This window comes from Hypomesus transpacificus, chromosome 18 (genome assembly GCF_021917145.1).
Source record: "Hypomesus transpacificus isolate Combined female chromosome 18, fHypTra1, whole genome shotgun sequence".
Lineage (NCBI taxonomy): Eukaryota > Metazoa > Chordata > Actinopteri > Osmeriformes > Osmeridae > Hypomesus > Hypomesus transpacificus.
The window spans coordinates 9,584,719-9,611,087 of NC_061077.1; the positions used below are offsets into that span (position 1 = coordinate 9,584,719).

General features: G+C 42.9%; 1 protein-coding gene across 1 annotated transcript; it reads left to right on the top strand.

Annotated features, from left to right (window-relative positions):
• Window positions 1-366: 366 nt before the first annotated feature.
• cfap74 (cilia and flagella associated protein 74) lies at window positions 367-25,364 on the top strand. Its single transcript, XM_047039371.1, has 38 exons — window positions 367-457; window positions 634-724; window positions 949-1,098; window positions 1,777-1,878; window positions 2,010-2,114; window positions 2,261-2,434; window positions 2,791-2,901; window positions 3,057-3,159; window positions 3,455-3,612; window positions 3,853-4,069; window positions 4,201-4,357; window positions 5,072-5,211; window positions 5,317-5,435; window positions 8,870-8,936; window positions 9,019-9,108; window positions 9,467-9,682; window positions 9,875-10,007; window positions 10,433-10,551; window positions 11,151-11,273; window positions 11,386-11,507; window positions 14,188-14,316; window positions 17,679-17,766; window positions 18,963-19,136; window positions 19,567-19,700; window positions 19,786-20,062; window positions 20,302-20,470; window positions 20,607-20,715; window positions 21,423-21,557; window positions 21,957-22,066; window positions 22,160-22,215; window positions 22,937-23,056; window positions 23,192-23,347; window positions 23,542-23,668; window positions 23,760-23,914; window positions 24,261-24,393; window positions 24,553-24,683; window positions 24,854-24,988; window positions 25,260-25,364. Exons 1-38 carry the CDS (start codon window positions 367-369, stop codon window positions 25,362-25,364), a joined length of 5,031 nt encoding a protein of 1,676 aa, XP_046895327.1.
• The last annotated feature ends 1,005 nt before the right edge of the window (window positions 25,365-26,369 follow it).

Genomic DNA, 26,369 nt, shown 5'->3' on the forward strand with positions numbered 1-26,369 from the left:
GATTGTCGAAATCATTAGCTCTAGCTTGTTTGAAGGAAAAAAAACACACAACCTCTACACGTTTAATAGCACAGAAAGTTCCACGTTAACTTGGGTAGCTAACCATATTGTCATAAAGGCGCGTCTAAAGTACTGTACTGTATCGTGCTAGCTACAGTAGGCTACACAGTAAGTAGAAAGCCTGCTACAAGCCTGACTACAGTACAGGAGCTGATGATATGCCCACCGGGAGTTTCATTTTTATCTGCATAGCCTATTTTTCATTTGTATAGACAAGTCGAGGCGGATTTTCCCACACGTTCCAAACACCCTAGCATGGGCTAAACTGTTATTTCCTTCACCTTATTTTTGCATGTGTCAGGTGTAATGGATGCAAGGAAAAGCTCCTCACTAATTTCACACATCTCATCTGAGCATCAAGCTCCACTCAACACTTGGACAGATGAGGAAACAGGGGGTATTCAACATTTATTTTAATCTCTGTTCTGTAAAGTTAAAAAGTTATTTAGACTCTTAAAGTCATCACTACAATATGAATAGCCAACTTATCGTGCTAGATTGTCAAAACATAGGCCTATATATTATACAATATGAATATGATATATTTGAACATTTATTTGAACCATGTTTCAGATGAAGGCACAGGAGGTGAGACCTTCCAAGAGGATGACCCAGCCCTTCTAGCTGAAGAAGATCTGTTTGGAGAAGTTGATGCTTCAATCTGGTTAGACTTTGATGCCCTTTAAGGTTACAAAACATTTATTGATGATGTGGTCAGAACTAGAATATTTGTTTCAATTATGAGTATTTGCCATCATTCACAACAATTAAACCTGATGATGATGTAATATTACGAAGGTTTGTCCCTGTGTATACATTTTGTTGCAGGCTACCAGTAACAAAGGTCCTTTTTTGAATGTGCAGCATTATTTTGCATATCTTCCCTAGGGAGGGCAGTAATGGCGACCTTGCGGTGGGGGTCGGTAACAGCGGAAAGAAGAGTTACGCCGAAACAGCACGGATGTTCAAGCTGAGACAAAACCTGGACCAGCTGGACTCCTTTCACAGACAGAAGGAACATAATGTTCTAAAAGCCAGGTCAGGATCTGGAAACTTACAGATCTTTGCACTTTCACCTTCATTGGAATAGGCCCCTTGTTCATCTTTTTATATTGTACCTACTTACATTGTAAAATAGCTGAAGTAACAATTCCATCCAACTAAAATCTGCCATTTCTAAATGGCTTTATAAACCGAGCTGTGATCGAGACTGTGGCCCAAATTGTGTCTGTGGTTTTGCTCTGACAAATACTCAAAGTAAAAGACTGGCCAATATAACAGTTGAGTGTTTTCAATAAGAACATAAAACAGCTCTGGAGCACTTGGCTTTTATCCAATATAGCTTGATGTTGGTTTTTGCCATAATAGTGTTTTTCTGCTGTTGCATTGACCTCAGTCACATATTGTGTGTTGCACTTCATTAGATTGCAAAAAGAACATTGGGACATTCAAAACCGTAGAATTGTGGGTTTATATGTGTGTATAAGCATGTTGAAAGCTTCAGTGCTCTTTGTTTCAATACACCTTCATTAGTTGCTTGACAGCCCAATAAATAGTTCCTTCCTTGAATCACTTGTAAAAAATATCCATCCAATAATTAATTACACAGATGCCTCAAGCACAATGCAAAAAACACTGCAGCCTTGAAGAAGTGTTTTAATGAGATGGTTATGTTCAGTGTTTTTTCAGCCTTTTCTTTTACCTTGTGTTTACCAGGGAAGAGCTAAGAATTTGTCGTCAGAATATTGCTGAACTGGAGGGGCAGAGAACTGCAGTGGAGGTGGAGATAGATCAACAACAGAAGGATGCAGACAACAGGTATGCTTCGATAAGCAATTGAGATCTGTTATCGTTCCATTTGAAAAGGAATGGATGAGCATATCGTCTCTATGTCTGCTTAAAACTGAAATGACAATACAATAGTAACTGGTTTCCATGGTTTCTTCCAGTGCGTCAGTGTTTCGTCTCAGAGCCCAACACAGGCGCCTGTGTCAAGAGCTGCAGGCAGAGGAAGACCTGGAGGCCCATGTGACCAAGACTCTCAGAGAGCATGAGTGAATAGCTCCAAAATCTGAACGAACTTTCACTGAAGTTACTTTTGAGTAACTTACTGAAGTACTGAAGTACTTTTGCCTGTCTGTGTCTCTCGTTCACTCTGTCTCTCTCTCTCTTTCCCTCCTCCCTCCCTCCTCTGCTGCAGATTGGAGCTGTTGCAGGTTGAGGTAGAGCTGGGTCGTTTCTCTCTCCTCCGTGAGGAGGTGCAGGAGGAGGAGCAGGCCTACCAGACGCTGCAGGCCCAGAGAGGAGCTGCACGGCTGCAGATGGAGGATGCTGCAGTGCTGGGGATGCAGCGCAAGACCCAGCGCCTCAAGGCGTGCGTATGCCAAACTGCCCTGTCTCGTGCTGCTGCTCCTTTTGGAGATTAGTCTGTGTGATGATTGATTTTTGTGAAGAAATGTAACATCGATTGTTTTCAATGTTATTGTTGTTTGGTATCCAAAGATCTTTATAGATTTTCTTTCCATACCAAAACAAGATTATATGAACAGCTCAAAGGCCACACATTAACATTTATACTCTGTGGTTTTGACATATGTATGTTAAGATTCCTGTTTTGACAGAGAAAATGCCTTCTAAAAATGCTATCAATTGTGATAGTACAACTTTATAAAGTGATCCCAATGTTTAAACATGCAACAATGCATTATTTCTATCGATTCTGTTTGATAGGAAGAAAGAAGCCATGCTGAAGGAGGAGGAGGATCGTTGTCGGAGAAGCAAAGAGCAGTCCCAGGCCAGCCGCAAGAAAGCGGCTGTATTCTTAAAGGAGACAATTAAAAGGTAGCGAGTGTAGTGCCTTTAGTGCTAAACACTTGGAGCTTAGGCCAACATGTGGTAGTCTCATGCTACACAGGTATTAACTTACTGTAGGTTAGCTCTTTAGAAAATAACACTTAAACAGCATAGTACTTTCTCTTACCTTAATTTGTTTTCAGTTTGCATCAGAAGGAGGTGGAGGAAAAGCAGCGAAGCCATGACCTGGTGCAGAAAAGAATGCAGGCAGTGCTGTCATTGAAATCGAACATTGCAGCTACTCAAGTAAGCAGTGTATAACTCACTGAGGGGGAATGCAACATGTTAGAACCTCAGGCCATTGTTTTCTTCACATATGGGTTCAAATAAAAGAGTACTCAACTTAAGATGCTGAGTGTTCCGCCTGTGGGATTTTACTCTGTCGATAACAACATGTAACAAGAAGCTTGAGCTTGAACAGATGGATGTCCTTCATCATTTTGTCACAGAAAGCAGTATACGTTTAATACCAAATTTGGGTTGAAAATACTGCCGTTCTCCCGTACTTAGTTGAGTGTGGTGTATATTTCTGTTGTTCCAGGAACGTCTGAGAGCCCAACAGAGAAGGGCCGTGGCTGAGGCCCAGAGACAGGAGCAGGAGGAGAGGCAGCTGAAGGAGGCCCTAGAAGCACAGGGCTCCAACAGCACCAAACACATGTACCAACAGAAGAAGTTACAGGAGTTCCAGCGAAAGAAAGAGTGGGTTCTCAATATATCTTGTGTTATCCTACAGTGTTTCTACATTGTTCCATGTGTGTCTGTTTTGTAAATATGAGCCCATCGGACAAAGAAGGGCAGTTTGCAAACACAGTTTTTACTCATTGTTTCATATGGAACTGTTAGATTGTTTTAAACACTTATATATAGTATTTCATTGCAAATGTATGGTCCCTGCAGATGTTGTCTTCTAGTTTGGCTTTGTTGATGCACTGTGTTCAGGGAGTTTGAGGAGAAACAGAAATCCAACAGGATGGATATTGTTGCCAAGTTACTGCTGGAAGAGGAGTCTTTGGAAAGAAAGAAAAGGCACCAGGCTTTGATGTTCCTTCCCCCATCAGTTAATAAGGACAAGATGAGGCAGACAAGATCTCGAAAGAAGATTCTGCAGAGCCTTGATCCACAACCTGCTAAAACTAAGGAGAAAACAATCAGACAAGTCAGTTGTAATTGCTCAAACGTTCTACATCAGCTTCTATTTTAGTCTGTTCATTAGGATGTACAGGATGAATAACTTTTTCCTCACATACATAGGGGAAGGATAATCATTTCCATCAACTATCCCCCCAGGAAAGTGCGTTGAGTTCCAGCAGCTCTTCGTCAGACCAGGAGGATCTGAGAGAGTCCGTGGACCTGGAGGAGCAGAGCCCGAGGGAGAGCCTGGCTCAGCCAGAGTTCACTGGCCTATGGGACCAGACACACCAGGTAGACACTGAACGCAGCACAAGCAAATCTACGGGATTCTACGTTTTGTGATAAATGACTGAATATATATATTTTGCTGAAAGTGAGGCTGATTATTGGGACGATCCAACAAAATACCACTAACACAAGGGAAAACAAGTGATTCTCTCCAGCAGCAGCAGTTCTGTCTATCTATGTCGCTAGCTCCCTTTCCCCTTACTCCCGCTCACCCCCCCTCACTCTCCCTCGCTCTCTCTCGCTCTCCTTCTTACCCCTGACCCCTGAAATCCATGGCGACAGACATCACTTTTCATTTGCGGATGCTCCTGAGCCTTCCAACAGAACGTGACAGTGCAGTTCCGATATATCTGCGTGTAAGAAGTCATGAGGGAATTGCTTTTAGCATGCAGCTTGGAAAATTATGTCGTCATATCAGACAAGGCTGAGGTGGAGATTTAGAAGTAAGCTAAGTTGCTATTTAGAAAAGCAAAGCAATAAGCTTACTGGCAAAATTATTTAGCCAGTTTACATAACTTTACAGAAATCTGCAATGTTGTCAACATATCAAAGGCACACTACCTCACATTTGTGTCTTGTTTGTCTTCATATGGTTTTGGCTTTGTGAGACAGTGTCTTATATGGGAGGACTCAACCAGAATGTAGAGAGCATGTCAAAGGGTATGACCTGAATCACTGCCCGCCCCAATTGTCTGCTTGGTTTTACAGAGCAGCCTAGATGAGGAGGCTCTTGACAAAGCATTTCAGTCCCGGGCAGCCAGACAGGACATGACCCTGCTGCCTGTGGGGAAGCCAACAGCCCCTCCTAAAAAAGTCACTCATGGGAAGGAGTTTAAAGGCCCACCGTTCATCAGCAAGCCCGAGGTCGTCGCCTTCAAGGTGCACGTCTACATACCCTTTGTATTAGTACACTCTACATACACTATCACCTTGTATACAGGCTGGTTATTGTTGATGCTCACTCCACCTACACAACTGTTGCAGAACTTTGAGGTGGGACAGACGTACAGGAGGAAGATCATCCTGACTAACATCAGCTACATAATAAACTACTGTAAGCTGCTGGGCATCTCCCAAGATCTGATGGATTTTATTACCATAAGGTGAACCATCTTTGCAATACACTTGTCTTCTTCATCTGTCTCTATTATTTAACAACTGCAATTTTCCTTTGGTTGTACTGATTCTCATTGAATAGAGAACCGAAAGTATCTGTGGGGTATTATTGGAATGAATGTCCACCCTCTCCCACTGTAGATCTCTAAACACTGAGTCAGTCCGGTTGCTTCTCTCCCAGTCCAGGAGCCTCCCTCCCACGGCTGAGAGAGAAGCGGTTCTGCAGGTCACTCACACGGGATGGTTTTCTCCCGACATCCCTGTGACATGATGTGGTTACGTGGGCCCTCTCTTCTTCTCTCCTCCTCTCTTTCTGCCTGAGCAAGTGAAGGATCTCCCCGACCGTGCCAGAGTCAAATGAAGCTTAGTCTGACTGGTCCTGAACTTTAACATGACATGTCAGCACGCATCGTTCTCCAGCCCCCCCCCCTCCCCCTTTCTCTCTTTCTCTCCTCTCAGTGAGCCGCACACTGGTCTCACCCACCATGGCGTTTCTGAGTATCATGACTCACAGAAGGTGGAGAATTTCTTTAATAATCACCTTGGGAAAAGTGATTTGGATGCCAAAAGTGAGCATTTAGTTTCTTAGAAGATCATTGTACTATAAGCAACGCAGTTAGGATTGATGTAGATGCTGGTGTTTTACTATTTACTTGCTATTGGTTGCTTAGCCATAACAGTATTCTGACAGTATTATATAACAGTAATGTGATATTTTCTTATTTATGTCTAATTGTTCAGTTTCATCTCAGAACAACATTCTCTGCAGCGAGAGAAATGTCTACCAAAATGCATTGAATTATTTTTATGCCCACAGTTCCCTCTGCTACGCCCCCTGAAAATCTAAAAATGGCTTCCCATCTTTCTACCCCCCCAGCATAGCCATGTGTGTGCCAGAGCTGTTGCTGTCTCCACCATGTCTTCTTAGATACCGTACAGGGACACTAGGTGTACATCCTGGGCTTGCCAAACATCAGAACGCTTTATAAGAGTGCAAAGCAAAGTGTTTTCTCGGCTCAATATGTTTTCTAGCACCACCTGCAAATGATTTTGCCTGACAATAAGACTCCCCCCTGTTCTTGCTAACATTGAGAAACCTGACGCTGTGGAAGCTGTTAAGAATATTTTACAACTTATTTTCTCTTCTCACTTTGTGGCTGCTCATGACATATTCTTCATGTGGTATGGAACTAGAGTATTTGGGTTGTAGCAATTTGGGTATTTGTTTTTGCAGTTTGCTACTGAGCTGGATAGTGTTGACTCGCAGTAACCACTCTGTTAAGTGTAAAACCAGTGAGGGTTTAGATAATATAATACACACTATAGTCCCTGTGCTCCCATGAGCTCCTGGATATCTTTAGTCTACAGTAAATATGGCCTCATTTACAGTACAACACACCATGTCTGAAAACATGGTCTCACTCCAGTTCAATCCCTAGTGAACTGTTCTCTTTTTTTCTGCTCATATTTTTTCAGATCATCTTTGTCTGACCTAGAAAACAATATATCTAGGTATTCATATAGCCCCTTGATGCCTGCCTGTACTGAAGCTGTAAGAAAGCGTGCATCTTTGTGCAATAGAGTCCTCTCATTGAGACAATGACAGACTTTAGGGCAGTTCTGTTGGGATGCTTGAGAGCATGCCCAGTTTGGACTCTTTCATTCACCTCCAAGTCACAGCTGGGTACTGGACTAGCAGACGACGCTGCTTGGACACCCTTGGCCAATCATCAACATGATGCCAATTATGTTGGTTACAGATGGCTAGATAGTCAAATAATTTAACATTACATTATTAATAGTATGACATAGTAGAGTTGGTATATAAATACAATTTTGGATAGAGACCAACATTTCAAACAAGAAGTTACCAAATGCATGCACTTCACATGTGCCCATCTTTATTTAACCAACCTAAATGTAAGACTAAAATCCCCCTAGTCATACGTATTAAACCAGGTGACCCCCATGATGTGTTGTCAGAATTCTCTAAAATTCCCCGTAAATATTCATCATGAGAAATAATCCTATTTTGGAAATATACCGACAACGTCAAGGCATGTCCTGTTTGGTGTCAGCTAGGAATGGAGTCAGCTAAGAATGGAGTCAGCTAAGAATGGAGTCAGCTAGGAATGGAGTTAGCTAGGAATGTAGTCAGCTTGGAATGGAGTCAGCTAGGAATGGAGTCAGCTAGGAATGGAATCAGCTAGGAATGGAGTCATCTAGGAATGGAGTCAGCTAGGAATGGAGTCAGCTAGAAATGGAGTCAGCTAGGAATGGAGTCAGCTAGGAATGGAGTCAGCTAGGAATGGAGTCAGCTATAAATGGAGTCAGCTAGGAATGGAGTCAGCTAGGAATGGAGTCAGCTAGGAATGGAGTCAGCTAGGAATGGAGTCAGCTAGGAATGGAGTCAGCTAGGAATGGCACATTTTACCCCGTCCTCATTCTCCTTTTCCTCCATCAGAGGATTGTCCCAGATTAACAGAGAGAGAGAGAGAAGACTCAAATAGAACATGACATTAACCAATGCAAATTGCAAACACATATTTCTGAGGGGCTGATCATGGGAGGCTACCTTGTAAATGGTTGGTGGCAATTCAGCTCTATACAATGGCAAGATATACAATCATCGTGATTATTGAGACACAATCAGCCTGTAGTTTGGTATTTCCTCCTACAGCTTTATGGTTTCTTCTTTACTTCAATTCTTATTGTTGTGGTTTTCTTTCTCATAGTTTATTGGCTTTTGAGAAGTGATTCTGTCTGCTGTGTGCCATGCTCTATCGATTGGCTACCCTTATGCATTTTTTAGAGGAGGAGGTGTCTGAAGAGCTCGAGGGCAAGTTCTGTACTGTAGCTTGCATTTGTTTTCCAATATAAATGTAGCAGTGAACTGCCTTAAATTGTGCATTGTCTTTTAGATAGCATACTTATTTTTTCCAGAGCTTGGTATCTAATCTATGTGTAAAAAATTCCTGAAGTGTGATCCTTACATCTTCATTGTTATCGTAAGAAGATTCTCCTCTTGTACATAAAAGTGAAGATGCCAACATGTTGACTTTTGACCCTGTTCTTTCCAGTATTTTTCATCCTTTTCCCCCTGAGAATGATTATGCTTTCATGGAATGCAGTTTTACAAAGTCTCTGTGTGTTTAAGAATCAAAGTAGTTTCCTCATGCAGTTTATTTATCATTGCATACGTATGCTCATCATCAGTGCAATATTGTCTCTGAACTTTCCTCAGAGCAATAGATAAAATGGGTTTTTAGTTTAAGTTCTCTTTGTCCGTCCGTCCGTCATCTGCCGCTTGTCCGGGGATCGGGTCGCGGGGGCAGCGACCTAAGCAAGTTCTCTTTTTTTCGGAACAGCAATTTGGAAAAAGATTGTAGTCGGTAAATAGTTTGTCCATGTTTGGTTTCAGCTTCAAGCCTCCTGGACCCATGTCTCCAGGAATGGCCTGTGAGATGCAGGCCACATTCCAACCCATGGTGAGTCTGGACACAGACGCAAACCTTGTTTTCCTGTAACCATATGCACATTGATAAATCATGACGTCATGTATGTTCAAAGATAAATAAAGATTTGGAGGGAGAAGTCCAGTTTATGTCAGCAGCCGGCCCCTTCTCCGTACCCATCAGATGTAAGATAAAGAAATGTGACGTAAGTGTTTCCATATAAGGACATTCTTATAGACTGGCTGGGGTACATTGTACTCTTTCAGTGCGCCTCTACCATATTTCGTGTAATGGCTATCCTCTATCCTACTTGGCCTCCTAATGCAATTGATTTATACCTCTAATACCTTTACTATGCTCATTGCCTGAACATTATGCTTTGTCATAAATTAACGACATAAAATTCTTACTTACCTCTTTCCTTCAAGTCCTCTATACAAACTTGTCCTCACTAATAGCTTCCATGCATATTTCCAAATCCACATGATAAGTCCACTTGAAAATATATGCAAGAAAAGGTACATTTGCATTGTATTCATGTTGGTCTCGTGTCTCCCTGTCAGCTGGCTGTGGACAGCTGCCTCATTGACTTTGGTGCCCATGTGGTGGGACAGAATATTTCACGGTACATCACCCTGAACAACAGGGGGGCCTTGGGCACCAATTTTGCCCTGGTCCCCGTAGCCTACCTCAACCCAGCAGAGACCCAGAACCTAACCCAGTCACCGGCCCAGGTCCAGGCCCAGATCTCATCTCAGGCTTTCTCTTGCAGTACCCAGGTGAAACTAGGATCCCAGCCTTGAATACCTTAGCTGAGTCAGGGGGGTCCCTGTGTCATTTCTGATTCAGCATGGGGACATTAGTACAAAGGTAGTCGTCAGAAATAAAAACTGCTTGTTTGTCAGTTCGAGAATGATATTGACCTCATAACTGATTGTGTTTGTGTGTGTATGTGATATGTGATCTCATAGCTTCCCAATGACAGCAGCAGTTCAGTATCAGTGTGTGATGGTCAGGGGAGCACTGCATCCAGAGCCGATGGAGACCACAACTCAAAACGAGAGAGTGGGAAACCCTCTGTCAAATCTGAGCAAAAGCAGTCGGGTAAACACACACACACCTCCACAAACTGAGGGTTCACCTTATGCAGACTGCTGACTCGGATAGAGCAAGCGTTTCTTATCTCAGACCCCTCAACTCAGCATGTCTTCACAGTAATTTTCTTCAGTGCTTCTTTGAAAAACTCAGTTTCATTGTCTTTGGAGATATTGTATAGAAAATGTGGAGTAGACTCTTTCTATCAGCTGTCTAGTTTGCATTTTGTTCTACCCATGTTAATACCCATCTTGATCTTATCAAAACTTCAAAACCAACTAGTGGAATGGGAAAAGTATGAATCGAATGTGTTTGTGGACCGTGTCAGCTAATCACATGCAGATCACCGATTTACTCATGAATATATTTCTATACATTAATTAATATTGAATCAGTGAAGTCAGTTCATTAATGAGTTTATGCAGCTGTTTCAGAGGCAGGCGTGGCAGAGGCAGGACTAGGAGGGGTGCCCTCAGAGAGGGAGGGAGCCCACTCTCTGGAGGCCAGTAGGGAAGAGGCCTCCTCAGACACCAGCGACATCACTATCCCAGAGGTAGTGCTCTAAATGAATTTAAGATAAGACTTTGCTTGTGCTTTGTAATTGGGCCTTCATTGGTCATCCATACTATCTGCCTTTCTTCTACCCTCCTCTCTTTTTTTTTTTTTACCCTTCTATCTCTCTTTCTTCTGCCCTTTTCTCTTTCTGTCTCTTTCTTGCTGTCTCTCCTTGGGTTGTCTGCCACGGGGTCTTTAGCACTAATGTCATGTGTGCCTTGAGGCCCACATGTAGTTCTGGGCTTGTTCTGGGCTCATTACGCCTCTCTTGGGGGTAATGGTGCATTGCTTCTCCCTCTGTGCAGTGCGTGTGTAGGTGTGTGTTTGTGTGACTGCAACTGTGTTGATTGTCATTTAGATTTATATATTCATCCCTTGAGTTTGAATGCTTCTATGTTACATGGTTAAATGATCAGACCAGGCCGTTGTGTTCTCAGTGTTGATTGAGTGAGGTGCCAATGCGTTTTTTTCTTTGTCCCAACTTATTGTTGATTGTTCCCTTCTCATTTTTGTGTAGTGAAACGTGACTTTTACATCAGTTCAATGTCCTTGTGTTTTAAATGACAGTCCTTGTTTCATTTGTTTTGTTTTCTCTAGGGCAGGGAGGGCCATGTTGGCCCATTTGAAAGTGTCAAGCTGGAGATTGTTTTCAAACCTACCATACCTGGGAAAGCTAAGTTGGACTTCAACTTCAAATTCTCAGAGCTATCTTGTGCACCAGTAAGATATTCATTCCTTTCACCTTGCCTTGGTTTATCCCCAAGACAACTTTTATTCATTCTGGACATTTTAACATAGTAGTTTGGACAGATGGTTACACATCTTCTTCCAGATACCTGTTGAGGTTCGAGGTATGGCTGTGAGTGTGCCTGTGTGGGTAACTCAACCGAGCATTGACCTGAAGATCTGTATGTTTGATCGCCTCTATCAAGACACCATTGTGGTACAAAGCAGGTGGGTGATCTGTTACAGTCTTCTTGTATCTTAATATCAACAGTAAAAGGTTTTAAAGTATACACCTTTATGATTTAGCTGAAATTATATCACTTATGTCTTTGCCATTTTTTGTTGCTGCAATGCTTGGAATAATATGCCTTAAAATTAGCAGAATCCCTTTGCAATCAAAAACACAGAAACGCAGAACCAGTTCACTTCTTATCTCTCCCCAGTGAAAATAGCGAAAAAGCCATTCAGCATATTTAATTATATAATAATGGGTTACAATGGCCTGCACAAAAGTCTGCATTAAAACCCCCTAACCCTGGAACTTTAAAGTTGAAGTGCTGGCAATTCCTCTCTTGCTTTTCAGATGCTACACTCTCCCAATCCCCTGTGCGTTAGATATAGATTTGAAGATTACCAAATCCTTTTTGATTATTATTGTGATACATCATGATGTGATAGGGTTCAGATAACACAGCACTGTTTTTGCTGCCCGCGAGTCGTTGTGTCACGTCACCAACGAGGGATTTATGTCAGCTGCCATCTGGAGCTCAGACACACCAGTGCATGTGATGATGTGACGGAGAGGGTGTTTCTGAGAACGCCTGGTCTCAATCCGAAAAAATACCCAAAGGCTGCAGAAACCAACAGCAGCCAGCCAGCATTTGTCACTTTTGCTTTGGAAACCATAGTTATTTTAAATACTATTTGTCAGGCAGACGAAGCAACCAGCATTGTACAGGTTGTCCCCATTGGAGTTGAAACAGCACTTTGAATAGCTGACAGGTTTTGGGGGGAAACATAAACATAAAAAAACTACAAACTCTAGTTTATGCCATGGTTTTGAGATAATGAGCGAATAATGAATAAACGATATAATCACTTTTGGTTATACCAAGAACAGCAAACATCGTACAGTATTGTCATAATCAAGCTAATGATGGAGCTTCTCCAGATATAAAGAACACTGAAACCCACTTTCACTGACACCTGCTGGGGAGTTAAAACAGGTTCAAAATGACCTGCCCTCAATTCCCCCTCCTTATTTTTAACTGTACCTGTTTTTAGTGCTGTCACCCACTAGCCATGAGGAACCAGGCTGAGTTGGTAAACGTCTTTTGTTTTAATAGTGCTGCTATTTTTCCTGGAAAACTCATTCTGTTCACTCATGACCACTTTTTAATGTAATCTCCTGGATTCCTGGAATGAAGCAGGAAGGAAAGAGTGCTTGGCATCTCTCAGAGCTGTGCAGTTTAGTGTGTAGCCATGCCAGGAGAAGTTTCTGTTGTGGGTCTGGATACCCCATAGACCACATGAAGGCCACAAAGGAAACCATCTGGCCCTGCAGGAAATACAACTTTGTATTTCGTAACCATGGCTTGCATGAGCAGGTAGCAAAAACCTGGATAATCATGAAAGCTGATTAAAGAAAGGTTTATAGGACATACAATGAAAGAATAAGCTCAGAAAGAATCTCCAGCTAATAAACGTGTGTGATCACCAGATAGCAATCATCCATCCCTTAACCAGGCAGCTGGATTGCAGAATATCTTTAATCTGTCCAGCAGTAAATCTCGTTGATATGGAGATGTCATCAAATCTGTACCTACTATTGTTAAACCTCAGATAGGCTAGATGTATTACGTATCTGGTGTATTAAATTACAATGTCATCAAAGTATGATGCCAATAAGGAAAAACTATAGAGAAGGTGGCACTGTTAGAGGACATTCAAATACTTTTCTGAAGCCAAAATGCTGAGTTTGCAGACTCTTTCTCCAAATCAGAATGTGTAATTGCTCTAATTGATTATGGGTCTATGAATATTCCTCAGAGAGTAGTTTGAAGGTTATAGTTTGGCTCATTCAAAGATAGTCGCTTAACACCCCGAATTATCCCAAGTGTCCTTTCCTCAGGCAGCAAAGCCATCTGTTTGACCCCACTATTTAAAGTAGGTCATTTAATTTAAGCAGCAGAGAAAAAACTGAAGGACCTCACGCTTTTGCCGCAGTCAAACAATCTAGTTAAAGGCTCATCACTTTCACCACTCTATCATCTCACCTCTGTATCGTTGAAGACAAAAGTAGCAAAAACCTTTAGGAATGCAAAACAGTGTTATTCACCGAATGGAGGAAATCTTTACCTATTGAGGGTATTTTGGTGGTAGTTTGACTGTGTGTGCGGGGTAGAATTCCCAGGGAGGATGGGCCAGTTAAATCACCAGCTAACAGGCGCTCCTCACCACGGGCACAACCATCTGCTGGATCCCCACTGAAAATGGGTCACCTAAATGATGAGGGCCTGAGTACACTACAGCGTACATGGCAAGTTCATGTGGTGTCAGTCATGCTGTCTTCTCACCATGTCCTCCCCAGGAACCCTGCGGTAATAAAGGTGCTCCCAGGGTGACTACTGTATGTGTGTACGATCACATGAAGCTGCCCATTGGCACTTTTTCCTTTAAGGACTGTTCTTCTGTTCAAAAACATGAACATTGAATACTTAAATGGGGAATTGCATATGATATATTATAATACAGTATGTTATCATATATTTCTCTATGCACATTATATTGTGCATGGAACAACTGTAAATGGATAGAGGCAGACTGACCGGATTCTGGAAATATTGATGTGATATGTTAAATGTTACTACAAACATGGAAGGAGCATTACCTGTCCTTTGTATTACAGAGCTAGCACAGCTCTTCGACTGACGTTTGAGGTGTGTCCAGCGCTGAGGAACCACATGGAGATCCTGCCTAAGACTGGCTACATACAGGCAGGGGCCAGCTTTAATGCACAGCTCAAGTTCATACCCAGGTAAGTACGCTAAGGGCATAATGATCATAGATTAATATATTATTAGTCTACTATCTTGTGTACATTTTGCACAGCCTTAATGTCTTAGCCTTAATGTCAGAAAATTAAAGCAAGTGCCAGTACTGTATCCCAAAATGTTGGCTTTTATTATTATTTTTACCTCCGTTATTATCTTCACAATTTGACCACAGTGCAGATTGCAGATCAACACAGATAATGGAGTCTCGTTAAGTCTTCTGATAATGAATTTTAATGGTAATTTTAGGACGGTGAGTCTATTTTTAGGATGGCGAGGCTTAGTTGCACTGCAGTTTGAATGCCAGGGGACTGGGTAGCAGACCTCCAGAGCAGCTCTTAGAGGCCTTCAGGATCTACAATGTATGGGGGCGGGGGCACTAGTTCTCCCGGGCGGAGGCGCAAGTTCTCCCGCCCACCTCTTTAGTTTTTTTTACCAGAGTTTAGCTGCCTGCCTGATAGCTAAGAAGATTTAAGGTCTGACGATGGCAGTAGTAAAGTATTTTTCTTCTTTACTTGACAAAAGTGAATGGTACGATGGCACGGCCCGGGTGCTGGAGAGGAAGAGAGGGAGCCGCGGTAATCTGACTTAGTGAATCAGAGAGAGCTTTAAAACCAGGATTAAAGGATAGCATTACTGCTACGGTGCTGCAGCATACACCACCATTCTCACTCCTCTCTCTCTCTCTGCCCTCATCTCTTTATCTATCCACTGGTGAGCAGACCTGCTTACAGTATGCAGTGAGCTATCGGCCCAAGTGCTGCTTATGTAATGACGGACACTGGCCCAATGTTTTCTGCTCTATTTTACTATGCTGCTGTTCTCAACCAATGTAGGCTCCCAGAAATCCCCCATAAACATCCCTTCTGAAATGCAAAAAACGAAATGTTAATCACATGATCTTAATAAAATAATATGCCCTGGTTGACAAATGTGCCTGCCAAGCAAAATCCATCAGCAACAAACATATGTTGTTTTTCTACTATTTCTTCCCTTTATTTTGTCAAAGTTTAATTCTTTTTTGGGGGGGGCTGGGTTTGATTTTATTTTGAGTTTCTGAACAGTGTGCCATCTAAACTAGAGCTAGTCCTACCAGTGCTATGAGGCACTCTGGTTAGTTGCAGTATTGTAGCATGCCTTCTTACCACGCACACACAGGCAAACCAGATGTATCCCTACGATGAGTCACCTCTTGCATTCTTCAGAATGGTGTTTATTTTCATCCTCCATCTCCTACATACCTTGTTCACAGAGTGTGGATGCACATTCCTGGAAATGTGTCGATGTTAACCAGCTTCCTGCCCCAGAGGTTATGCTCCTCTACAGCTCCACCCCCCCCCTTACCCCTTCCCCCTGTCCCCGTCTCTGTCATTAACCTTTCTCTGTCAAGAGTCTCTCACTCTCCATTTACTTGACTCATTAACATACATATGCCAAGCCATTGTCAAACTGTGTAAATATATTGAAATGCCTCCCTCTCAAGGACAGGGGTGATGTGGCTGTTGAGATACCTAAACGGTTTATGTGTAATCTACTGTATAGAGTCGGAAACGTGGCTCACTCTTCTGGCCATCACAGGCTGATAAAAGGGAGATTACAGTGGTGATTTAGTGCTGATTTACTACAGATTATTGTGTACAGCAGCCCTGCTCTCTTCCCACATGCAGTACATCCAGCACCTTTAAACCCACATCTGTAGATGCTGGTGTATACACATACAGTAGGAAAACGACTCATCAAGACTATCTTGGGGACAATTTTAGGATGTTTTTCCTTCTTTTCCTCTTTTTGCTGAGGAATTTCTTAAACCTCTTAATCCGTTTTAGAATCCTTTTTTAGAATCACTGTTTTAATGTGGAAATGAAAGCCAAGACCCAGTCTATATTGAGATGTGTTTTTAGGTTGGGGGGGGGGGTGTTCCTCCCAATTCATAATTATAGGTGGTAAGTAATTCTTAGACTACATTTATGGGAATGAAAACCAAAATCTTTTTTTCCCACTTAACAAGTTTGAAATCAAATGTCAGGAACATCCCCTAATTCCCCCCCCCCCCCCCCCCCAAAATGTAACACTGAAATTGAGAACATTAGTGTATTTGCTGCCCATTGTCAGACAGGATTTCAAAATGGTTCTGTTGGGTTACGTTTGGTGGAGACAATAGATCAGCTTACTAGACAGCGAGGGGCATGAGGCAAGACCATGGGATGCCTACCAACTTGAAACCTCATCCATCCACAGATTTTTTCCCAGCATATGGGCTCTGCGACAACCCGCCAAGCTTTTCCACTCTGCTCTGCCAAGCTAATTCAAGAGTGACTCTCCAGCCGAGATTCTATTAGCAGTCAAAACAAGATTGCTTCCTTAAATACAATCTCTGCAGTGATTGGTTAAGCTATCATGTGGCTATACTACTCTAAATTAGCCCAGTCAGGCTTCAATGTCGACCTGTGCCCAGTGTGACGTGCCTGCCCCTCTAAGTTTGGTCATTAGTGGCAAACAGTGGAGCTTTTAGGCAAGCAACATTTCTGTACCTTGAGGGGAATGGAAATTACAGCACAAACCATTTAGTGAATCTATCAGAGATTTTTTTTTATGCAGGCGTCTATGACAGGGCTTTGATGGCATTTAGAAAACCCCCTGACATCTCGAAAGCCCTTCTAAAGGTCTTTAAAGCCACTGACAATCAACACATTAGCTACATGCCTTCCACCAGCTTAACTCTTAAACACAATACGAATTTTAAGTCAGATAGAGAGAGAAAGACAGAGAAAAGAGATGTATATACAGGCAGAGAGAAGGAGAAAGAAATGGAGAGGGAAAGAGTTCTATAAATATTGTGTGATAGAAACATGCATGCAAAGTGTGAGATGCCAAAATGGAGGGAAATAACAGAGGATCGTAATTGCTTTGCACTCAGGACCTACTGTAAGCTGACATCTGACCAATGTTTTCATGCTGATCGACTATAATGTATCTTAGAGAGGGGGTGAGACATAGATATATCAGACCTCACGAGTGCAGCTCTCCATACCCGGGGATGGATGGCTAATGGTTTACATAAGCTTGTGCATGACAACCAAACCTCTTTGAGTTGTTTTAACTCCCAACATCACCATGGCTACAGCCTACAGTAGTGTGGAGGCGCACTCTCTTGCCTTCCCTGGTGATCCTACCAATGTAGCAGGGGGAGGTGATTCTTCCTTCACAGTGAAGCACAGGAGGTTTGACTGGGTTCTGTCTCTGTGTGATGCTTTTCCCATGTGTTTGTGTTAACGGGACTCTGAACTGCCATCTTTGATGGCTTCTACCTAATCTACTACTCTCATCTCCCCTGATGTCTCCCTAGACGGTCCTTGTCCGAGGATGCCAAGAGGTTTTTTGACAGTCAAACAAGTGTTCTGGAAGTCCCATTGGCGCTAAATGTGGCAGATCAGGTTTGTACAGCACTGTGTACGTTCTAGTCTACCTACAGTATGCAGTATCATACTATTTGTCCCCTCTTTGGAATCCACAAGGATGTGTTGGATGTTGTTCTTCACTGTTTAGTATCCTGAAAGGTCAGAGTAAGAAGCTTTGAAAGTTCTAACTCATTTAAATGGTGGAGAGCTAAATTTATCTCCCACCCGGAGGTCCGGCATTTCTATGAGCACTAATGAACCAAGCGTAAAGGTTATTGCAAATAGCCTAACTGAAAAAGTCCCCATAATGTATAGAATACTTGTATATTATCTAGTTTTCGCTTATTATATAAAAACTCACTCAAATGGATAGTGAAGTATTTCTACATCCAATCAGTTCTATAGTGAAAGGAGTCCATTCTGGATGTATTCATGAGGAGAATGTCGTCCGCTCGAAGCAACATTGTTGTCACTGACACAGATTCATGTTTCTCTAGGGACCTCTTGAATACCCTATGACAAAAACCTACCTATGTATTGATGTTTAAAAGTTTGAAAAGGAAAATAATGAGCTAAAAAGTTTCATCAGATTGCAGTTACCCAAGTGAAATATTATGAAAATACATCTTGGATGATCTGAACACGCATCAGTCATCATGACTCATCAACAGAGACTTAACTGGACAGACTGGTCTGTAAATCCTTCAAACTGGGTGGCAGTCCCACTGTCTTACCCTTACCCACCAACCTCACCTCCACATTTACCACCACCACCGACAAAATTAAAATCCCAATATCTGCTCAGGCAGGGAGAGGAGAGGATTTGGACCAAGTTGATATCTGACCGAGCCCAAAGCAGGGCCAGGATGCTCCTGTGGAGCACTAAAGCTGTTGCCCCCAGTTTTAAGCCCAGTACTCTTGGCGCTCTCCCATCCCAACACACATACACACACTCCAGATAGGCCACGCGTCAGTGCAATGAGTAAACAAGGTCATCTGCCGCACCCATACACAGCTCTGGAGGACGTTGGAAGACAAAGCAGTAGGCTTGTGGCTCCATTCCAAACCAGGTCAGACTACCTATTGATGTGAACACAATGTGCAGAAATGTGGTTTCAAGTAGTCAAACACTGGTATTTTACCTGATGCCCGTCTTCACATATGAAACACATGTATCTAAACGGCTGTATATATTGAAGCGAGTGACTACCTCTTACTCCTCCTCTGCTCAGGTGAGGCCTGTTCCTTTCACAGTCCATGCGGTTGTCACGTCCTCTGACCTGCAGTTTGACCAGACAGAGGTGGACTTTGGCCACTGCTCCATCTACGAGTCTGTCAAGACCAGCGTGCGCCTCACCAACCTCTCCCTCCTGCCCCAAGAATTTGGCTTCCTAGAAATACCTAAGGTGCCACATAAATGCACTTGGGTGAATTGGTCTTGGGTGAAATGCACTAATATTACCTCTTAGCTTTGCAAATGATGTAAAATACTCAAACTACTTTTTTCTAATTACGGATATGCTTTAGATCGGTGGGTCAAACACCAAAAGTTCCTACTAGCTAGATAATGTCCATCTCAGTAGTTTAGTAGGGCAGGTAAAAGCATAGGCCCAAATCCCTGCAGTAATGATCCTGATGCTTCCACCTATCCAGTGTTTTCAGATGTGGTTGGTAGGGCTGACACTTTTAGACAATGAGATAATCCTGGTTTTGTTCTGCCCGAGTTCCGCTCATGCTCTCTAGTGAAGCGAACCCTGCCTGGATGACTACTGAATATATAATCTCAGTTTTTGTCCAGGTAAAAGATTGTACTGAAACATAGTTTTGTCATCCTAGTTCATAGAGGTCCAGCCCAACGAGGGATTCGGCACTCTCCTCCCACTCGAAACCCTGGAGATCGATCTGATATTCAGTGCAAAAAAGGCTGAAGAGTACAGCTTTCAGCTCACCTGCAAATCTGGAATTCATAGGTAACAAAGTTCTGTATTTTACGCATCCCGTAGCCTTAGCCTATGGGGGCTGCATTAGGACAATCATCCATTGCAATTCTCCCAGGGACTTCCCCATACTGTGCCGTGCTGTGGGGGTCCACCCTCTGTTGGAGCTGTCCCACTCTCTGGTCCACTTTGGGGCCACGGCGATCGGGGACAACTCCACAGCCGTGCTCCATGTAGTCAACTCCCACACCAGCCGCAACGAGTTCAGCCACGCGGTGCCTCGCGTGGGCGGGGGGCCTGTAGCGCCCGTGGGGCCCCGGCTGTTCAGCTTCGCCCTGCCTGAGAACTCGGAGATCATCCTGACACCCACAGCAGGTCGGGTGCTGCCTGGACAGGTAGTGGACTGACGTTGTCTGGGACATTGTTGGAGCTCTATGATAAGATTCTAAGTCTTCTTCTGATACTTTGATATTTGCCTTCTCTGCATTATAACGCAAGAGCGGTCCAAAATGACCTCCCACCAGCCAAACACAAACGTAAAAAAAACAAGTGCAGTGTGAAGTATATTCCACGTCTCGTCTTTCCTATTCAGACTGTTGTACTGATGCTGCTGTCATTATGCACCTCCCCCCAGAGGTGTTTGGTGCAGGTGACGTTCAGGCCCAGGCTGGGAGAGCACGAGGTCAGGGAGGAGGCAGTGCGCCTGCTGTGTCGCTCCGAGGAGCTGCGTCTGCAGGACATGGAGAGGCACCGGGGTGTGGAGGCAGAGGGGGGCAAACGCAGCGAGCAGGAGGGGCCTGTAAGTGGTCGCTTTCCATATGGAAAACGCTATTCGGCGACACTGTTTTACGTGGTAAAAGAGTCCACGTCTGTGTTTTTTTTCTAAGTGTAAAAAGGAGCCAACCACGGACCCCAAAAAATGTAAGAAGGTTCCTCCAGCCCGTCCCCAGGGGAAGCAGGCTCTGAAGGAGAAGAACAGCAAAGTGTCCATCAGCCCAAAGAATGACAGCCCGTTTCAACCTCCTAATCCAGCAGACATCCAGCCCGGGTAGGGATCACTCTTTTGACAGACAGACATACGCAGCCTGCTAGTGAAAGATTTAGATTCAGCTTCCCACTGACCACACTGTCAATCCTCTTTTTGTTTGGCTCTTCTGGATGAACACATGTTATACTCTAGCTAATCCACTGTAGTAAATACTTTGATTATCTTAATCATTTTTTTTCTTTCAGGCAGAATATACTGATTTATTGTTTCATGTGTGACATGGATTAGATGTGACTTCAAAACAGTATACAAATGTTGAGCATATCGAAACAATTTTACACAGGAAAATGTTATGCATATACAATTGTTCAGAGTTGTTAAATATGAATGCTTCCCATTAAAATTAATATTTTAATTTAAATATTTTAATTATTTTAAAGGTTTTTCTGTGTAAAAATGTGAGCTAAAATAGGAACCTCAAGTTGATTGCAAGAAACAGCATTGAAATACAAATTAAATTATTAAACTTAGTCACGGCTTGCACATCCATTAGCCTCCCACCTTGTTCTGAAGTGATTTCATCAATACGTCGAATGATTTGTACTATTACTAACATGACTGTAGTTTATATAGAACATTTCTGAAAGACTTATATAACGTGAGAAGTGGAGCACATAAACAAGACCAAACATTCCATTACTATCAAAGATTTGCACAGTCTAGGATTCTTTTGGAACGGACTAGATAGTGAATTTGTTTGTTCCCAGGTCAGTCGAGTATGCGGCAGGAAAGGCCTCTTTAGTGCACTCGTTTTCCCAGCGCTACAGCCGCTACATCATTCCCTGCTTCGTGTCGGAGGGAGACTCTCCCCAGGGTGAGCCCCACACGGGTCCAGCCTACAGGTACACACACAGACCCACAGAGACCATCCCTACTGGTGTCCTGACACTGCTGTGCGTGTGAACATTGTCACTCACATGGATTACAGTACATCTATAGACATGTGGTGTGGGTGTTTGTGGGTGAGGGGTAATCTTTGATTTCCAATCATCAGAAATCCCTAGAGATTGTTTGTTTGATGTAATGAAATGAAAATGTTAAGCTGTAGACTCGTTACTATAGAGATGCCGATTCTTATGAAAATGCTAACCCTAACACGTTAGTCATTACTGTACAACGTGCTACATATTTTCATTTGAAGCATATTCTTTATGTCCTAAAAAAGTTGACTATAGTGTGGAGGAAGGGATGATTGTATCTGCACGAGTGTTTTTTCATGAGATGTACCTTCTCCTCTCCAGCCCCCTCAATACACTCTACCTCGAGCTACTTTGCCCAGCTGTACGGCCCCCTCTAGTGGTGACATTATGTAATGACCAGACCACCATTGACTTCAAACAGGTTGCCGTGGGTCAGTCATTCTAAATGTTTACTGGCATTTAGATGTTTATGGATTGTGTATATTTCCAGAATCAATTGATGGTTTTTTTTCTTCCCTTGTTAGGTCAGAAAGTGGTCAAACAGATTACCATTCAGAATATCTCTCATGAATCTTTGGATGTATCCTTCTGTTCATAATACACACACAGATACTGCTGACCCAGACTCAGGCACAGGCCCCTAATTAATATCAACATTTTTCTTTCAAGCTTGCTGAGCACAATGCACTACAAAATGCGCTATAAAATCTCCACTTACTTAACCCACTATATACAACAGTTCAGGGACGCAAGTTTGATATCAGCTTTGGCAGGGACATCAATATTATATAAATTCTCTATCATTTGAGCGCAAATATTGTTTTTTGAGCTTCATGTAATATTGTTTTTACGTTTTAGTCAAAATTTGATGATCGGTAGGCTTATCATTTAGAAACTTTCTTTCGTTTTGTAAAGTTTTCTTAGCCGACCTCAATTCTGACTTGTGCCGAGTCCGACACCTGGACTTTTGTGTGCATGCTGCAGTGGCTATTTGGCAATCTCAGAAGAACACGCTGACATGGAATTCTGCGGGCCTCTGGGATTATCAATCTAAATTAATGCACTGACTAATAAAGTAAATTGTTAAAACTCAAACTTTTGATTTTACTGAGGCACAGCAGAATTATACTGGGGCATGTGCCCCAGTAAAAAGGGTCTAACAACGCCACTGCCCAGACTGATTAATATATACGTCCTTATCATGCTAGTGCACCAGCTCACACATAAATTCCACAGTCCATGCAGTCTAGAGCATATGGCAGGAGGTCTTTGTATTACCTTGACCTTAAACCTGTGTTAAGCTGAGCTCCTCAGTGCTGGACCTGAGCGGACCCTTCTCCCTGCTGAACGCTCTCAGGCGGCTGGGACCTGGAGGCACACACATCCTAGTCCTGGCCTTTACTCCTGCCCTGGGGAAAAAGGTAGGATGACATTTCTGGATGGAAGATGAATATTGGAAACCACCTAAGCAGAAAAAGGATCTGATGAGTCCTAACTCGCAGCTTGAAGATGACGTGGGCTTGTTTGTGTGAATGGTGTGGCCACTCCCTTCACAGTACCGCGAGGTTATGGAGATCCTCACCCACAGGATGACCATGGAGTTGAGGCTATGTGGGGAGGGAATTGTGCCTGTTATCACCTGCTCCCACCAAGAAAGCCTCATCAACTTTGGCTATGTGCTGGAGAAGGAAAGTGCCACTTACAGCTTCAAGGTATGCAGATAGGGGCCAACAGACACATTCACCCATATTCATTCAACTTCTCCTTCTAGTTCGATCAGTATTTCCCTGTAACCAAGTCCAACAGCTTCTTCTGATTCATTGCCATGATTGGGGAAGTCACTGTAACAAGAGGTATCATTAGGATGTGGGTGTGATATTGAGTTGTGATATATCCATCTGTTCAGCTCCAGAACACCTCGTCCCTGGATGTGCGCTTCTCAGTGCTGCTGGACAGCCAGGCCCTGCGGAGGTCAGACTCGCTTCCTGCCCTCATCAGCCCCAGTCCAGAGGGAAACACACAGCCTACTGTGGGTAAGACCTGCGCTTGAACCCACCAATGTGCCAGGAGAACTTCTCATCTGCTTCTCCTCATAGTCTGACTGTATCTTATCTGACTGAACAGGCACCCAGAACTTCAGTGGTCTAAGTGTGTTCAGCGTGACGCCCATAGAGGGCAGCATAGCCCCAGGGAACAGCCGGGACATCACAGTCACCTTTTTGCCCGACCATGAGAGCCTCCACTATTCAGACAGACTGAGAGTACAGCTCATAAACAAGGTCAGAAGACAATAATACATTGCTGTATTTTGTAATGTTAGGGTTAGATTTAGGATTAGGGGTTAGGGAAAACAGGGTTAGGGTTAGTGATCTTCAGGGATAGAGTTAAACACAGCACGAGTCTGGTATAATTTCACTGCAACTCTGCAATGAGAAATAGGAAATTACTACTCATTATTATGGCAGCAGAAAAACTGTATTTCACACTACGACTTAGTAAACTTGCAATGAATCTGCGGTTCATGTGTGCTGAACCGTGGGAGTGGGGGGAGGGTGGGGGGTCTGTCAACTAGGGTCTGTTACTTCATTAACACTCAGCATCCTGCACTAAAACTTTGCATCTCAGCATACAGTCTGTGCTATTGAGCTGAGGGGTGCTGCACGCGCTCACACCATGTACCTGTGTGGAGGAGACCCACTGACCGTACCCATTGATGCCCTGCTTCCTGTACCGTCCTCGGGCAACTCAGAACTTAAAGGTAGCCTTTCTGCCCCTCCATGTCTTATGTTTATCACTCTCTCTCTCTCTCTGTCTGAATGTCCTCTATATATATCTCATGTCATGTCATATTATCTCTGTAATAATGACCCAATTCTGGGTAATAATCAGTGTAATGTTCCTGTCTCTTCCTGTGGAGCAGACTCAGAGAGCCCTCCCCTGCCTGTGCTGCTGACTCTCAGAGGGGGCTGTAAGAAAGGGGCCATGATCCCTGCCGTCAGAGAACTGGAGGTGGGCTGCATACGCACCCTGCAGCCTGTGGCCAAGAAGGTGCTTACACTCACATACATCAACCTTGGTTACTGTCAATACCCATGCCTATGGTATGCCGTTATCCCCTAATAAGTCAAGTTTCTAGTAAATTCCTACACTTAATGTGATTCAGCACTCATACCGGCCCTGAATAGACTGTTCTTTTCTGGTGTGATCTGCAACTTCAGAATGTAGACTTCAGCTGGGACAGCCTGCCCACCCTACAGCAGAAGGGGTTCAGTGTGGAGCCTAGCAAAGGGACTGTGGATGCCGGCAACAGACGCACCATCACAGCAACTTGGACACCGCCTAGTGGGCTCCAGGTAGGACTGCAGTACACTCGCTCTGAACACCTATGTTGCTGGGTCAATTAATATAATCTCATTTCACCCACTGAATAGAAGTTATTTGAATTAGATTTCCATTTCTCTGCAATGGTGGATTGAATAGAATAATTTCCAGTGAGGTCTTTAAGATACCGCTTTATGGTTCTATCTCCGTCCCCCTTTATGAGTGCCCTCCATAATTGTCAACGTATGTATAGTTAATACATAAGATATTGATAAGATACTAATTGTGTGTGTGTGTTTTTAGCCCAATGAAGTGGTGCAGGTGTGTGTTCCCCTCATCCTGAGAGGAGACGATACAGAGGTATACAATGTCACTTTGTTGGCCTTGGCCTCTGGTGCAAAAGACTAGCTTTCACTCAAAGATGGATGAAAAAATCGGGTTCAACTGATTAATACAGACACAGGGCATAAGGACAGAAAATTGTTGTTTTTTTTTTTTACTTCATCATCCTTTGGTAGATTGAACAATTGTTTCAAATGATTGATGTTTGGAAAACTGGAGATTAATATAAGCTTTTTGTCTGATCCAACCTGGACGTTTCTGTCCTGCTGTATATATTTATCAATTCACATGTCATTTGAGATCCCTTCCAATTTGCCATGTCCTTGTCTTTTAATGTAAATGCAGACTTTGCATTTACATATTTCAAACCATGATTTAACATAAATGTACAACTTCTAAATGTTTTTTTAATTGAAGAGATTATATATAGTTGCAGCTGAGTTTTACGGAGCAACTTTATAGCAGAGCCCTACCCTGTTTCTGGTTTTCTCTTCAACACCAGTGTTGAACTTGATTCAGATTATCAACAAGCAAATGATTAGAAGCAGGTGTGCTAACTCTCCAGTAATAGGGATGTGTAGGCCGATGTGTAGAAGAATAATTGTTTTTTCACTATTACACTGGATTAAACCACTGCGGTTATATGGTCCTTTTAGCTAGGATAATAATAATCTGTCAATAATAATAAAGAGTGCTTTGGTTCTTCACAATGGATATCAATGCTTCTGTCATTTAACTGCATTTTTCATTAAACCATTATAATTTATACTATTTTACAGTATAGTAACAGTTATTTATGTTCCACAACTGAACATTGTACCACTTTAAACTCTGCATGGCACGACAAATTCACCTGCATGCTATGGAGACTGTTTATATTTCAGTGATCATATCATTTCACAGATAATCATTAATTCAATAAATATGTTTTCTTTTTTTATCAAACGGTTCACCGTTAAACCATACACATTTAAAACTGTAGAAATTGTAATAGAACTATTTAAACCACAGACTTTTATACACAGCAGCTATGAGTAATTCTGTGTGCCTACCAATAGGACCCGTTGTTTC

Coding starts and splice junctions, on each gene's coding strand:
- cfap74 (XM_047039371.1), top strand. CDS start 367: ATGGATGCAAGGAAAAGCTCCTCACTAATTTCACACATCTCATCTGAG. Junction 10,552..11,150: donor GCGACATCACTATCCCAGAG/GTAGTGCTCTAA, acceptor TGTTTTCTCTAG/GGCAGGGAGGGCCATGTTGG. Junction 24,394..24,552: donor GGGCAACTCAGAACTTAAAG/GTAGCCTTTCTG, acceptor CTTCCTGTGGAG/CAGACTCAGAGAGCCCTCCC.